Source organism: Bolinopsis microptera, chromosome 11, assembly GCF_026151205.1.
Source record: "Bolinopsis microptera isolate Bmic1 chromosome 11, MBARI_Bmic_1.0, whole genome shotgun sequence".
Taxonomy (NCBI): domain Eukaryota; kingdom Metazoa; phylum Ctenophora; class Tentaculata; order Lobata; family Bolinopsidae; genus Bolinopsis; species Bolinopsis microptera.
Window position 1 is genome coordinate 18,515,764 of NC_087082.1, and position 15,986 is coordinate 18,531,749.

General features: G+C 41.7%; 2 protein-coding genes across 2 annotated transcripts in view; one reads left to right on the plus strand and one right to left on the minus strand.

The window, feature by feature from the left end:
• LOC134823189 (polyunsaturated fatty acid 5-lipoxygenase-like) overlaps nucleotides 1-15,986 on the plus strand; it is a 1,185,970-nt gene that overhangs the window by 962,343 nt on the left and 207,641 nt on the right. The gene's annotated exons all lie outside the window — the stretch shown is intronic.
• Nucleotides 4,981-14,792, minus strand: LOC134823418 (uncharacterized). Its single transcript, XM_063834880.1, has 9 exons — nucleotides 14,630-14,792; nucleotides 14,242-14,479; nucleotides 13,937-14,051; nucleotides 13,686-13,811; nucleotides 12,736-12,800; nucleotides 12,293-12,525; nucleotides 11,927-12,108; nucleotides 9,159-9,289; nucleotides 4,981-5,408 (listed from the first exon to the last, which is right to left on the minus strand). The coding sequence occupies exons 1-9, from the start codon at nucleotides 14,782-14,784 to the stop codon at nucleotides 5,268-5,270; spliced, it is 1,386 nt and encodes a 461-aa protein (XP_063690950.1). The 5' UTR covers nucleotides 14,785-14,792; the 3' UTR covers nucleotides 4,981-5,267.

A 15,986-nucleotide genomic window follows, 5' to 3' on the forward strand; every position in this document is an offset into this window, starting at 1 on the left:
GTCGTAAACTTTTGGCATTCTCGCATTTGATATATCCTCCACATAATTCTAACAGGATAAGGGCTGACAGATGTTTAACTTTAAATGTGTAGTGTATAATATAACATATAGTAAACCGATCACCATTTATCTCAACATAGCTGCTCGAAAGTTGTGTAAACCTCATTAAATCGAAAACAGGCAATTAGGCCCGCAGTTCAGTTAGGGGCTTCATTACGTGACCTCGGTCGTACATTTTTGCATACATGATCACGGGAACAACAGGGCGCCCCTTAGGCTTGGAAGATCAATTAGTAAACAGTTTGAGCGGCTCCCTAACACACTGGATTGTTGTAATTTGTTAGTTTTTTATTAGCGATTTTCGTTGATGGGTCAAGTCCATTTTCGGTAAAACTTCAACCATCCTTATTTTTATTAAATAAGCATTACAACAGTATTTTCCTCAACAAAATCGAAAAAAAACCCGCCACTCAGTGACCAGGAATAGCACGTGATTTAAGGAATAGCACGTGATTTAAGGAATAGCACGTGATTTAAGGAATATCAGAATTAGTTTGGACATGAGTCATGGGTATACATACTACATAGGTCCTTATTTTGAGTACAATCTACAATATACAATTTATAACACCTTCTCTCAACCTCTATGTCTATGCGCTCTTTACCTTCCTTTATCAGTTTATACCTGCTCTGTATAATAAAATGTTATAACAATGGACTTTCTCTTGCGAGCCATCAAGAGGAAAGGAGGAATCTTCTTTCGATTCATTAGCTCATTAGTCACACGGAAACGATGCACACTTAAAATGTTATCGGGTGGGGACTCAGGACAAGCAAAGCATGCTTTGTATGTTTGCAATTGGCTGGCCGGCTAACACTTTGCTTTAACAGGCTTAGTTGAGTCACGTGATAACTTTGAGAACTAATACCAAAGACACAGCGATCAGGATAATGCCATTAGGGTTACTGGTCGCTCTGTTTTGTGATCTGACGGCCCCAACGTTAATGTGGCTCTTGTTATGTGTTGGTTCAGCCGAATTAATTATTATGCAATCAAGTTTATTTTTCTCGTTAGTTGTCATCCGGCCAAACATTAAGCAACTTATATTGCAGTTCCATTTATCAATTAGTATATCAAAATATGTCATTGTAATTTTGCATGGATGAAATGTAACGCTTGATTTATATAATTATATATAATGATTAATTGAATTTTCAAATAAAAATAATAGAAAATTCTAGAAGCTTTACTACTCATTCGCATTGAGTATGGTTTTATGAGCTCTTAGTCTTCAACTCTTAATATAAATAGTCTTCAACTCAAAAATAATATAAGCAAGCCCAGTCAAAACATTTGTAATATAATGTGTTTTCTCTTTTTCCACCACATTAAGTATTATCCCATCCAGAGAAACGTTGCAAAGTCATGACGGTTTTATCCGTCCTTAGTTAACATAATATACTAAATTACAGAAATATTTCGCATTTGAATCCTAAGGTGATATTATAATGAGCGCATAGGGATTAATCACTATCCCTATTTGGCTTAGTTTTAATCAAAACTCTCAAATACCTGTGATTATCTTTTGATTTATGATTGATCGTGTTTTACTGCTATGTTTGCAATAGTGGTACCAGTTATAAATATGATAGTGAAACATCGGTATGATGAAACCAAACTGTTTATTACTGTTTGTTATTACCATTTTACTGACACCACTATCTCGACTGAAATTTGTGATAGAACCGAACCATTTTTTAAATTTTAATGCAACTTTTTTTGTTGCCTGTAACTAACAACCCAGAGAATGGTTAGATTTAGTTTGCGCCATTAATTTGGATGGAGCTGTATCCTTGGAGAATCCTGGCACACTTTCGTGTACTAAAAGAAGATTTGTCACTTTCAACCGAGTTTCACTGAGCTTGCTACTGCTGCATATTTGTGTGTTGAGGGAATACCCTTTGACTTTTTTGCATCTGCTCAGAGAGACCATTTAATCGAATTCCATACGCCAAGGTGTAGGATGAGCCAAGAGTTCAACAACGTAGTGGTAATGAATATGGAGCATACAACTGAAGCTCATAAAGTCCAATAACACGGACAAACCGTTTAACCTTCAGCTTGACTCCTTTGATCGCCGTTCTTTTGTATTTTGAGGGACAGGGCTACCAGAACAATGAGTTACACTGCTTGTCAGACCGCTTAGTCCATGAAGCACAAAGAGATAGAGAATGCAATTGCATGTAATCCCAATGAATTATTCAGGTAAACTAGCTAGTTATATAGCAGGATCTTGTGGTTTGTATTATGCTGTCACGTGACAAGATTCATCACGTGGCCCAGAAATTAAGAGTCCTGGAAAACAATTGGCTGGCTGGCTAACACTTTGCTTTAACAGGCTTAGTTCAGTCACGTGATCACTTTGGGAACTAATACCATAGACACAGCGAGCAGGATGATACCATTAGGCCCACTGGTCGCTCTGTTTTGTGATAGAAAATTCTAGAAGCTTTACTACTCATTCGCATTGAGTATGGTTTTTATGAGCTCTCAGTCTTCAACTCGTAAGCAAGCCCAGTCAAAACATTTGTAATATAATTTGTTTTATCTTTTTCCCCACCACATTAAGTATTATCCCGTCCAGAGAAACGTTGCAAAGTCATGACGGTTTTATCCGTCTTAGTTAACACAATATACTAAATTACAGAAATATGTCGCATTTGAATCCTAAGGTGATATTATAATGAGCGCATATAGTGATTAATCACTATCCTTATTTGGCTTAGTTTTCATCAGAACACTCAAATACCTGTGATTATCTTTTGATTTATGATTGATCGTGTTTTACTGCTATGTTTGCAATGCCAATAGTGGTACCAGTTATAAATACTAGCAGGAACCCTAAAGTGGAGTCAAGACTCGAGAGACTAAAATAATTATTACCTCGCAAAATGGTGATTCATTTATTTCTTTATTGATGTATAGTAAGAACGTGACTGTTATATATAATCTGATCCCAAGATAGATCATTACAATGCGATTAATGCACAGTTGGCTACGATTAAATTCGAAAATCGCTTTATCCAATATTTAACCTAAAATATATCACCAAGTGAAGAAAGATTTATCATTTGAAGAAATCAAACATTCCAATGGGAATAATGACTCTCCAGAGAGGATTATTCTTTGTTGTTCTGCTTGGAACTACTCTCTGTGTTGGTAAGCTTGAAATCACTGACCATTAAAAACCAATAGATAAATAACACATATATTATAGCACTTATAGTTATATTCAATTAAATATTGCATTTTATGATAATTACTATAAATCTTTATTTTGTCCCCAGAGTGGAAAAGTGTGGTGCGACAACAGTTTATCGACTACGATCTAGAAAAACACCCTATACAGATCAAAACTGATTCTATTGTAGGGAGTGGCGACTATCTGTCTCTACTCTTGTACCCGATAGATCTTCTCGATATTGAACAATATGAAATATATTTCGACATCGAATTTTCAGATACCATCCGTTACTGGGTAGGCAAATGCACACGCGGTCAAACTCAGCCTTTCGAAGCAACACCATTAGAACAGGAGAAGATCTGGACCATAACTAAAACATCCACCAACTTGATAGTCCACTGCAACGGTGTTGAAGTCCTTGATCTCGAGTTTTCGCTATCTTCTAGAAGCGAGTGTGCATCAGCATGGTCAGCAGATGTCAGCAAGGTGGCATTTTTTGATGACGGTATTGATAAATACATCGACACCGCCTCTGATGAATACAGGATTAAACCCACAACTTGTGACTCCCTCCCTGATGTAGATCATCTAGAGGTAAAGTCTGGTACTCTCCCTGCCCACTTTGGAGACTCTGTCACAGTACAGTGCAGTTCAGGATTCACATTAAGGGGAGACACCGCCATCATTTGTTATCCGGAACGAGGTTTCGACGGGACTGTATCTTGTGAAGAAAGTGAGGATTTACATTTCCCTACTACTCATGATTCAGATACTTGAACAATAAAAATCAGATGATGCAATAATTAACGTTGATTTCTTCGTTTTTTCCAGTCGATCACAATCTGAATTCAAAAAGTACGATTAACTCTAATAAGTTGAAAACCCCACAATTTCAGTGATAACACTGACCTGTGTACCTGTGTACCTGAAAGTAGGTAAATCTGTCACACTAACCGCCACCCTGGACAAGGAAACCACTTGGAACCAAGTAACCTGGACTAAAGGAGCTCAAACTCTCGCGACGTGCAGTACCAACTGTAACAGGGAGGGTCTGAAGCTCCTTTACCAGACAGAGAAGTTGACGGTAACAGGACTCTTCATCTACTCTGTAGAGATAGAGAAACAGGGCCGGTCTACTGCAGTGAGCTGCTCTAACACAGTCGCTGTATTTGGTAAGTGAAATTAGAAGTTAAAACCTTAACTATTTGAGTCAACGCTTTAAAATCTTCCGATGAAAGATCTCAAAATAAGTTTTAGGGACTTATTTTGGGGTCGGCAGTCAGCTGATTTAATATAATCATCAACTCGGGCACCGAGCAAGGAGAAATACAGGGATCTCCGGTCTTTAACTGTTGTCTTAATTACTCTGCACACTTTATGGAACCAGGCTATTCCGCTATTATTAAGGCGGGTTTACAGCTTGCATCTCCTTGGGCAGAAGAGAAACATCTCTTCGACACTCATGACTACGATGCTGACATGGCCATGTTAAACAAATCAAAAGAGGAGCTGTAGAAAACCACTGACCTTCTCTGAAAATACAGTGCCTAAAGTGCAGGTCTAAAGATTAATGCAGTGTTTTATAAATTTTTGACCAAAGACAAATCAGTGAGATCAGTGCTTTATGAAAGCAAAAATATTTGTGTATTTTATGCATAAAATAGTTAATGTTAATCAATGAAACGATAGGTTTTTCAATGAAACGATAAGTTTTATAATCATAAATAAAATAAGAGCTTAAACCACGAATTAGTTAACTAGAAGTAAACTTGAGGAAATATTCTTAGCTTGTAGGCTTAAAATTCTAGCAACATTTAAACTTAATCGTTCGATAGCTTAAAATAGTCTGCAACCTTCGAACGATAAGCAATAAGCAACAAGCTTAAAGTTCTGATAGTCTTTAATCTCTCTTCTACTAACATCATAGTCTCTGCTTCGATATCGATTCTAATAACATCATAGTCTGTGAAATCAAAAGTCGGAATTTAGTTTGAAACTTGGTTACTCCTTCTTCACATTGAGTCAGTTCAAGTCGTTCTCCAGCAGGACTTTCAGTGTTTTGTGACGAGCAGCATTTGAGAAGAGATCGTAAGCTTGGGAAATCTGGGACATGGGAACCTTGTGACTGATCAATTTGTGTGCTGGTATCTCTTCGTTCAGCACCTGAAAATTGTCGTAAATGACAGTTGTACGCAATACGCGGTATAAACGGACTTTCAGCAGTTTAGTTATAAAAACATTAATAACTCAAAAACTTAGCTAGATAGTTAGATAATATGTGAGTGGTGACGGTTTGTTAAATTTATAATAAAATGTGTAATAGATGAATAGATAAACCACAACTGAGTCAATCAGTAAATATAAGATTATAGTACTGACCTTATGAACGAGGGAGGGTATTGTATACCCGTATTGTATACCCGTAGTACTGACCTTATGAACGAGGGAGGGTATTGTATACCCGTGTACTGACCTTATGAACGAGGGAGGGTATTGTATACCCGTGTACAGACCTTATGAACGAGGGAGGGTATTGTATACCCGTAGTACTAACCTTATGAACGAGGGAGGGTATTGTATACCCGTGGTACTGACCTTATGAACGAGGGAGGGTATTGTATACCCGTGTACTGACCTTATGAACGAGGGAGGGTATTGTATACCCGTGTACTGACCTTATGAACGAGGGAGGGTATTGTATACCTGTGTACAGACCTTATGAACGAGGGAGGGTATTGTATACCCGTAGTACTAACCTTATGAACGAGGGAGGGTATTGTATACCCGTGGTACTGACCTTATGAACGAGGGAGGGTATTGTATACCCGTGTACTGACCTTATGAACGAGGGAGGGTATTGTATACCCGTGTACTGACCTTATGAACGAGGGAGGGTATTGTATACCCGTAGTACTGACCTTATGAACGAGGGAGGGTATTGTATACCCGTAGTACTGACCTTATGAACGAGGGAGGGTATTGTATACCCGTGTACTGACCTTATGAACGAGGGAGGGTATTGTATACCCGTGTACTGACCTTATGAACGAGGGAGGGTATTGTATACCCGTGTACTGACCTTATGAACGAGGGAGGGTATTGTATACCCGTAGTACTGACCTTATGAACGAGGGAGGGTATTGTATACCCGTGTACTGACCTTATGAACGAGGGAGGGTATTGTATACCCGTAGTACTGACCTTATGAACGAGGGATGGTATTGTATACCCGTAGTACTGACCTTATGAACGAGGGAGGGTATTGTATACCCGTAGTACTGACCTTATGAACGAGGGAGGGTATTGTATACCCGTAGTACTGACCTTATGAACGAGGGAGGGTATTGTATACCCGTGTACTGACCTTATGAACGAGGGAGGGTATTGTATACCCGTAGTACTGACCTTATGAACGAGGGAGGGTATTGTATACCCGTAGTACTGACCTTATGAACGAGGGAGGGTATTGTATACCCATGTACTGACCTTATGAACGAGGGAGGGTATTGTATACCCGTAGTACTGACCTTATGAACGAGGGAGGGTATTGTATACCCGTGTAGTACTGACCTTGTGAACGAGGGAGGGTATTGTATACCCGTAGTACTGACCTTATGAACGAGGGAGGGTATTGTATACCCATGTACTGACCTTATGAACGAGGGAGTGTATTGTATACCCGTGTACTGACCTTATGAACGAGGGAGGGTATTGTATACCCGTAGTACTGACCTTATGAACGAGGGAGGGTATTGTATACCCGTAGTACTGACCTTATGAACGAGGGAGGGTATTGTATACCCGTAGTACTGACCTTATGAACGAGGGAGGGTATTGTATACCCATGTACTGACCTTATGAACGAGGGAGGGTATTGTATACCCGTAGTACTGACCTTATGAACGAGGGAGGGTATTGTATACCCGTGTAGTACTGACCTTGTGAACGAGGGAGGGTATTGTATACCCGTAGTACTGACCTTATGAACGAGGGAGGGTATTGTATACCCATGTACTGACCTTATGAACGAGGGAGTGTATTGTATACCCGTGTACTGACCTTATGAACGAGGGAGGGTATTGTATAACCGTGTACTGACCTTATGAACGAGGGAGGGTATTGTATACCCGTAGTACTGACCTTATGAACGAGGGAGGGTATTGTATACCCGTAGTACTGACCTTATGAACGAGGGAGGGTATTGAATACCCGTGTACTGACCTTATGAACGAGGGAGGGTATTGTATACCCGTGTACTGACCTTATGAACGAGGGAGGGATATTGTATACCCGTGTACTGACCTTATGAACGAGGGAGGGTATTGTATACCCGTGTACTGACCTTATGAACGAGGGAGGGTATTGTATACCCTATATAGTACTGACCTTATGAACGAGGGAGGGGATTGTATACCCGTGCACTGACCTTATGAACGAGGGAGGGTATTGTATACCCGTGTATAGTACTGACCTTATGAACGAGGGAGGGTATTGTATACCCGTGTATAGTACTGACCTTATGAACGAAGGAGGGTATTGTATACCCGTGTATAGTACTGACCTTATGAACGAGGGAGGGTATTGTATACCCGTAGTACAGACCTTATGAACGAGGGAGGGTATTGTATACCCGTAGTACTGACCTTATGAACGAGGGAGGGGATTGTATACCCGTAGTACTGACCTTATGAACGAGGGAGGGTATTGTATACCCGTAGTACTGACCTTATGAACGAGGGAGGGTATTGTATACCCGTGTACTGACCTTATGAACGAGGGAGGGTATTGTATACCCGTGTACTGACCTTATGAACGAGGGAGGGTATTGTATACCCGTAGTACTGACCTTATGAACGAGGGAGGGTATTGTATACCCGTGTACTGACCTTATGAACGAGGGAGGGTATTGTATACCCGTAGTACTGACCTTATGAACGAGGGATGGTATTGTATACCCGTAGTACTGACCTTATGAACGAGGGAGGGTATTGTATACCCGTAGTACTGACCTTATGAACGAGGGAGGGTATTGTATACCCGTAGTACTGACCTTATGAACGAGGGAGGGTATTGTATACCCGTGTACTGACCTTATGAACGAGGGAGGGTATTGTATACCCGTAGTACTGACCTTATGAACGAGGGAGGGTATTGTATACCCGTAGTACTGACCTTATAAACGAGGGAGGGTATTGTATACCCATGTACTGACCTTATGAACGAGGGAGGGTATTGTATACCCGTAGTACTGACCTTATGAACGAGGGAGGGTATTGTATACCCGTGTAGTACTGACCTTGTGAACGAGGGAGGGTATTGTATACCCGTAGTACTGACCTTATGAACGAGGGAGGGTATTGTATACCCGTGTACGGACCTTATGAACGAGGGAGGGTATTGTATACCCGTGTACTGACCTTATGAACGAGGGAGGGTATTGTATACCCGTAGTACTGACCTTATGAACGAGGGATGGTATTGTATACCCGTAGTACTGACCTTATGAACGAGGGAGGGTATTGTATACCCGTAGTACTGACCTTATGAACGAGGGAGGGTATTGTATTATAGTACTGACCTTATGAACGAGGGAGGGTATTGTATACCCGTGTACTGACCTTATGAACGAGGGAGGGTATTGTATACCCGTAGTACTGACCTTATGAACGAGGGAGGGTATTGTATACCCGTGTACTGACCTTATGAACGAGGGAGGGTATTGTATACCCGTAGTACTGACCTTATGAACGAGGGAGGGTATTGTATACCCGTAGTACTGACCTTATGAACGAGGGAGGGTATTGTATACCCGTATATAGTACTGACCTTATGAACGAGGGAGGGTATTGTATACCCGTGTAGTACTGACCTTATGAACGAGGGAGGGTATTGTATACCCTATATAGTACTGACCTTATGAACGAGGGAGGGTATTGTATACCCGTGGACGAGTCCAGCGCTGAACCTGAAGTTACGGTGCCACATTCTCTCTAGGTTGATGGTGGCTGACTTGCCGTGAACTCCCAGCATCGCGATATGACCGCCTGCAATGATAGCTTGTCAAGTTTCCCTGGCTTGTTGCCGGCTGCAGAATGAGGTGCAGCAGAATGAGGTGCAGCAGACTGAGGTGCAGCAGACTGAGGTGCAGCAGAATGAGGTGCAACAGAATGAGGTACAACAGAATGAGGTGCAGCAGAATGAGGTGCAGCAGAAGAGGTACAACAGACTGAGGTGCAGCAGAATGAGGTGCAGCAGAATGAGGTGCAGCAGAATGAGGTGCAGCAGAATGAGGTGTAGTAGAATGAGGTGCAGCAGAATGAGGTGCAGCAGAATGAGGTGTAGTAGAATGAGGTGCAGCAGAATGAGGTGCAGCAGAATGAGGTACAGCAAAATGAGGTGCAGCAGAATGAGGTACAGCAGAATGAGGTGCAGCAGAATGAGGTGCAGCAGAAGAGGTAAAACAGACTGAGGTGCAGCAGAATGAGGTGCAGCAGAATGAGGTGCAGCAGAATGAGGTGCAGCAGAATGAGGTGTAGTAGAATGAGGTGCAGCAGAATGAGGTGCAGCAGAATGAGGTGCAGCAGAATGAGGTGCAGCAGAATGAGGTGCAGCAGAAGAGGTAAAACAGACTGAGGTGCAGCAAAATGAGGTGCAGCAGAATGAGGTGTAGTAGAATGAGGTGCAGCAGAATGAGGTGCAGCAGAATGAGGTGCAGCAGTATGAGGTGCAGCAGAATAAGGTGCAGCAGACTGAGGTGCAGCAGACTGAGGTGCAGCAGAATGAGGTGCAGCAAAATGAGGTGCAGCAGAATGAGGTGCAGCAGAATGAGGTGCAGCAGAAGAGGTACAACAGACTAAGGTGCAGCAGAATGAGGTGCAGCAGAATGAGGTGCAGCAGAATGAAGTGCAGCAGAATGAGGTGTAGTAGAATGAGGTGCAGCAGAATGAGGTGCAGCAGATTGAGGTACAGCAGAATGAGGTGCAGCAGAATGAGGTGCAGCAGAATGAGGTACAGCAGAATGAGGTGCAGCAGAATGAGGTGCAGCAGAATGAGGTACAACAGACTGTGGTGCAGCAGAATGAGGTGCAGCAGAATGAGGTGCAGCAGAATGAGGTGCAGCAGAATGAGGTGTAGTAGAATGAGGTGCAGCAGAATGAGGTGCAGCAGAATGAGGTGTAGTAGAATGAGGTGCAGCAGAATGAGGTGTAGTAGAATGAGGTGCAGCAGAATGAGGTGCAGCAGAATGAGGTACAGCAGAATGAGGTGCAGCATAATGAGGTACATTAGAATGAGGTGCAGCAGAATGAGGTGCAGCAGAATGAGGTGCAGCAGAATGAGGTGCAGCAGAATGAGGTGCAGCAGAATGAGATGCAGCAGAATGAGGTGCAGCAGAATGAGGTGCAGCAGAAGAGGTACAACAGACTGAGGTGCAGCAGAATGAGGTGTAGCAGAATGAGGTGCAGCAGAATGAGGTGCAGCAGAATGAGGTACAGCAGAATGAGGTGCAGCAGAATGAGGTGCAGCAGAATGAGGTACAGCAGAATGAGGTGCAGCAGAATGAGGTGCAGCAGAATGAGGTGCAGCAGAATGAGATGCAGCAGAATGAGGTGCAGCAGAATGAGGTGCAGCAGAAGAGGTACAACAGACTGAGGTGCAGCAGAATGAGGTGCAGCAGAATGAGGTGCAGCAGAATGAGGTGCAGCAGAATGAGATGCAGCAGAATGAGGTGCAGCAGAATGAGGTGCAGCAGAAGAGGTACAACAGACTGAGGTGCAGCAGAATGAGGTGTAGCAGAATGAGGTGCAGCAGAATGAGGTGCAGCAGAATGTGGTACAGCAGAATGAGGTGCAGCAGAATGAGGTGCAGCAGAATGAGGTACAGCAGAATGAGGTGCAGCAGAATGAGGTGCAGCAGAATGAGGTGCAGCAGAATGAGATGCAGCAGAATGAGGTGTAGCAGAATGAGGTGCAGCAGAAGAGGTACAACAGACTGAGGTGCAGCAGAATGAGGTGTAGCAGAATGAGGTGCAGCAGAATGAGGTGCAGCAGAATGAGGTACAGCAGAATGAGGTGCAGCAGAATGAGGTGCAGCAGAATGAGATGCAGCAGAATGAGGTGCAGCAGAATGAGATGCAGCAGAATGAGGTGCAGCAGAATGAGGTGCAGCAGAATGAGGTACAGCAAAATGAGGTGCAGCAGAATGAGGTGCAGCAGAATGAGGTACAGCAGAATGAGGTGCAGCAGAATGAGGTGCAGCAGAAGAGGTACAACAGACTGAGGTGCAGCAGAATGAGGTGCAGCAGAATGAGGTGCAGCAGAATGAGGTGCAGCAGAATGAGGTGTAGTAGAATGAGGTGCAGCAGAATGAGGTGCAGCAGAATGAGGTGCAGCAGACTGAGGTGCAGCAGACTGAGGTGCAGCAGACTGAGGTGCAGCAGAATGAGGTGCAGCAGAATGAGGTGCAGCAGAATGAGGTGCAGCAGAATGAGGTGCAGCAGAAGAGGTACAACAGACTGAGGTGCAGCAGAATGAGGTGCAGCAGAATGAGGTGCAGCAGAATGAGGTGCAGCAGAATGAGGTGTAGTAGAATGAGGTGCAGCAGAATGAGGTGCAGCAGAATGAGGTGCAGCAGAATGAGGTGCAGCAGAATGAGGTGCAGCAGAATGAGGTGCAGCGAAATACCTGCTTTAACGATGTCCTGGCAGATGTACCAGCCGACAGGTACTCCTATTGCTTCCACCACCAGGTCGACCCCGTGTCCGTGTGTCAGAGTCATCACTTCTTCCACCGCTGTTCCTGCACTGTTGTCTATCGTGTGTAGGGGAACAGTGGTTAGTCCATCTGTTGTGTTCTTCAGCTCCACACTTCAGGGTTGAGAGGATTAAAATAGAGACAGATCTGGAAGAACACACCCTTGGGCGTAGCTCGGGTAGTGTTTCATGTCTAATTTCTAGATATAAGCAAAAAGGGTACTCATTATCACATCAACTACCGTGCACGCTTACTTATATTATTAATACTTTGATATCGTGAAGGACCAAAGCTCACCATGTGTCCAGTCTATGATTGTTGGTATCAATAACGAAGAGCTCCCCAGGTTGATAGGACCCTGCGGTGATAAGAGACGCCAGACCAACCGGACCTACTCCCACTATAGCTATACTCATTCCAGGCTTGATAGCTCCGTCCAGCAGACCTACTTCTAATCCCGTTGGGAGGATATCCGAGCACATGACTATAGCATCTTCTATGTCAGTATCCCACACAGCCTCCGGGATGATCTGTGGAGAGAAGGGGTTATAAACGGATTACAGGGAAAACTGGGTTAACAAGAAGTACAAAAATATACAAAAATATACAAGAAATACAAGAAATACAGGAAAGAATAAACACGTGGAATACAACTACAAGGAAAACAAGGGAGACTCCCCACGTCAGAGCTAATCGACAGTAAAAAACTTAGAGCTGAAAAAGTAAAATGTCCATTAAACCTGTGTACTGAAATCTGCATGAGGTACCCGAGCATGAGTTCCTTGCATCCCGTCAATAGTATTACCTAAGAAACACGGTGGTAATCTAATTTACTTTTTGGCTAGAATTTAGATGACAAACGAAAGGTTGATGGAAGGTAACCGATTGTATTTCTTTTTTGAAAAATATATTGTTTTCATCACCATCACTCCAGAGCTCTGAAATTATTGGAAACCTGTTATTATAAAGAAGTACTTAATTTACGGGTCGCCCCTGTAAAATGAGCTCATTAGATAATGATTAGTGATTACTCCTTCAGAAAGTACTCCGTCTAGTAGAATGAAGTTTACAGATACTTTAGAACTTCCCAACACGATGTTACCATGACAACACACACAAAACCGTTAATTATTTTCCACTTTCTTGTGACCTGCAATGTGAGTTTACGGTTTAATATGTGAGGAATTTAGAACAATTTGATAAGAAAGAGATATCATAAATATTACTGACAATGAGTTGGATACCTTACGAGACATATTTTTTTTTAATCCCCAAATACTAGATTCAATTTGGGGTACGAAATGCTATGGTTTTCGGCAGGCAAAAAATCCCTATTTTCGTTTTCAAATCATTTAGGTCACCGGAATTATGTCAAATACAAATATGTCTCGTACGGTACTTCGTAAATTTTTTTGGAAAAAATGTTTATCAGAAACACTACGAACCAGTATCTGCAAATAAGTGAAATGTGAGGGATTTTTAGGATAAAATACCAAATTTGGCAATCGTTACTTACAACAGTACTTACAACCCTTTTATAATTTTGAAAGTGTTGAAAAGTCGGCTCCTGAGATGATGCAGAAAGAAGAGCAAAACTTTAAACAAAATTACTAAGAGTGACGAAGAGGTTGTAATTTTCAACATAATCCCAGGAGCCGTCTTGAACTGACAGTGACAACACTACAATTACCCAGCTGCCAGCCCCCATCCACACAGTGACCATGGAACTGAATTCTACAGTTGTCACATACGCCACATTGGGTAGTCGTGTTCACCAGGACTCTTTCGCCAACTCTTCGCTTTTGAACTTTTGAACCTTGAATAAAAAGTAGTAGAAGAATAAAATGATGATTTAAAAAATTGTTTATCAACGTTGAGAAGTGTTTATCACTGAATTAACAAGGAAATATTGGTACTCTGTCCGTTACCCTGACAACTCACCAACTTGTACGATCTCTCCTATACCCTCGTGTCCAAGTCTCGTTCCTGGTTCACAAGATGACACGTTCCCCTTCAGAATATGGAGATCTGTTCCGCAAATTGTTGTTTTCAGTACCTGAATAACAAAAAGGAAATAATTAATTATTAGCAGTCAAATAAACATTTCACTATCTGATAGTGATACCAAATCCCCTTTTAGAAAATATTTCAAATCCCCGACACGACAGTTTATCCCCTACTCTGAAATGTCACCCAGTTCAAATATCTTCACATAGTTTCATCGCCCTATATATAAACAACATTACCTTAATGATGACATCAGTGGGATGCAGTATCTCCGGCATGGGAAGACCAGTCTCAAAACAGAGAGGATGTCCTGGACCCTTGTAAACGACGTGAGAGCAGGAGTTGTCATGGTGATGAGTAGGAGTTGTGAGAGCAGGAGTTGTGAGAGAGTTGTCCCAAACAGGTTGGATAACTTCTGGTTGAAGTTCTGGCATCATGGGGCTCCTGACGTCGGGTGTCATGGTGATTCGTCTGAAGCTGCGGGAGAAGGTTTTGAAGAGAAATATTGATTATATTAATTGTAAATTTGATCCTAATTACTTATTGTAGAATTTATCGTAATGATATCTCTTACATTTTAAAATTAATTTTGAATAATTCATGGCCTGATCTGAATGAATATCTAACCTTCCACGTGTTACGCTTGGATCCACTTCAATCTGAGCAGAAGAAGATCGAACTGCGCTTGAGAACAGTCTCACTTGAGCGGCGGGAGTTTTCGTCAAGGCCTTTACAAATTGACGGATTGCTCCCAACTTAATCGTGTTCTTGCTGATTATCATCTCTATTTGTTTCCTAAGAATGGATTGGTTAGAACGTTATGAAAGACGATACCCGCCTATAAATGTCAGGATTAACCGAAACAGTCGAGTAAAGTAAGGGGTGTATGGGGTACAAAAATGAGGTTAATAACAAAAGGTCAACAACCACAAAGGATTAGGAAGAAGAACTAGTAGTCTAAAATGACGTGTACAATCCTGAAAGGAGAGTACAACACGAGAGAGACTATATATACTTTATTATGATACTACTAGTTCTACGCGGTACTTAAAGTTATTATATAAATGCTGTGCAAACAGAGTAGAAACTTTATTACTACTACTATTACATTAGTACTACTACTACTAGTAGTACTACGCGGTACTTAATATATAAATGCTGTGCAAGCAAAGTAGAAAAAAGATGATAATTTTAGCCGTGATTTAACTCACGTTTCCTCAAATATTATTTCTAATTTCAAGTTGAGTAGAAACGAAAGATTTATCTTTTACTCAACTGTCGTCAACATCAAATTACAGTTAAACTGGCTCACTAAACTGAATCAGAATGTGCAGCTCTTATCGAAAATATCGATAAATACATTTTTCCGAATTCCGTGAAAAATAAAATGATTTTTATATGCATTGGCATTTGGTTAGTTAACCTAAATATTTGTCACACCGTTAAATATCTAAGCTGATTGTGGGATAATTTAAGATTTAAACCGTATTACTAGAGAAAAATAACTTTAAGCTCTCGAACTGTTTTTCGAAAACTTAAAATGGAACTAACCTCTTACCATGCCATCGGTGTTTTAAGCAGGAGCTCTAAGTTTAACTTGTTTATTTTTCAAGTTATTTTTCTAATTCTAGTATTTGGAAACTTGATTCAAGAACAAGTACGTGTTTTAAATAAGATTAGGACCATTAATTTCTAATCTAATTCGATAAAGTTTTTATCAGTAATTCGATGGTAATTCTATATTCTGGCTCTACTCTACATCCGGATATTGTAGTTCACAAATGTTTAATTCCTGTTTAATTCCACGTACAATAAGACGTCTTGTGATGAAGACCTGATTTTAGGCCAACCGCCCACTTTAGTTCCGTCGCTTTGCCTAATTGGACTGAGTGATGTCAGATGTGACCCGTACTTTTAACATGAGCTGATAAGGATAACAAGTTTTAGTAAGCACAATTCTCCCGAATTGGACCACGAGTTTCAT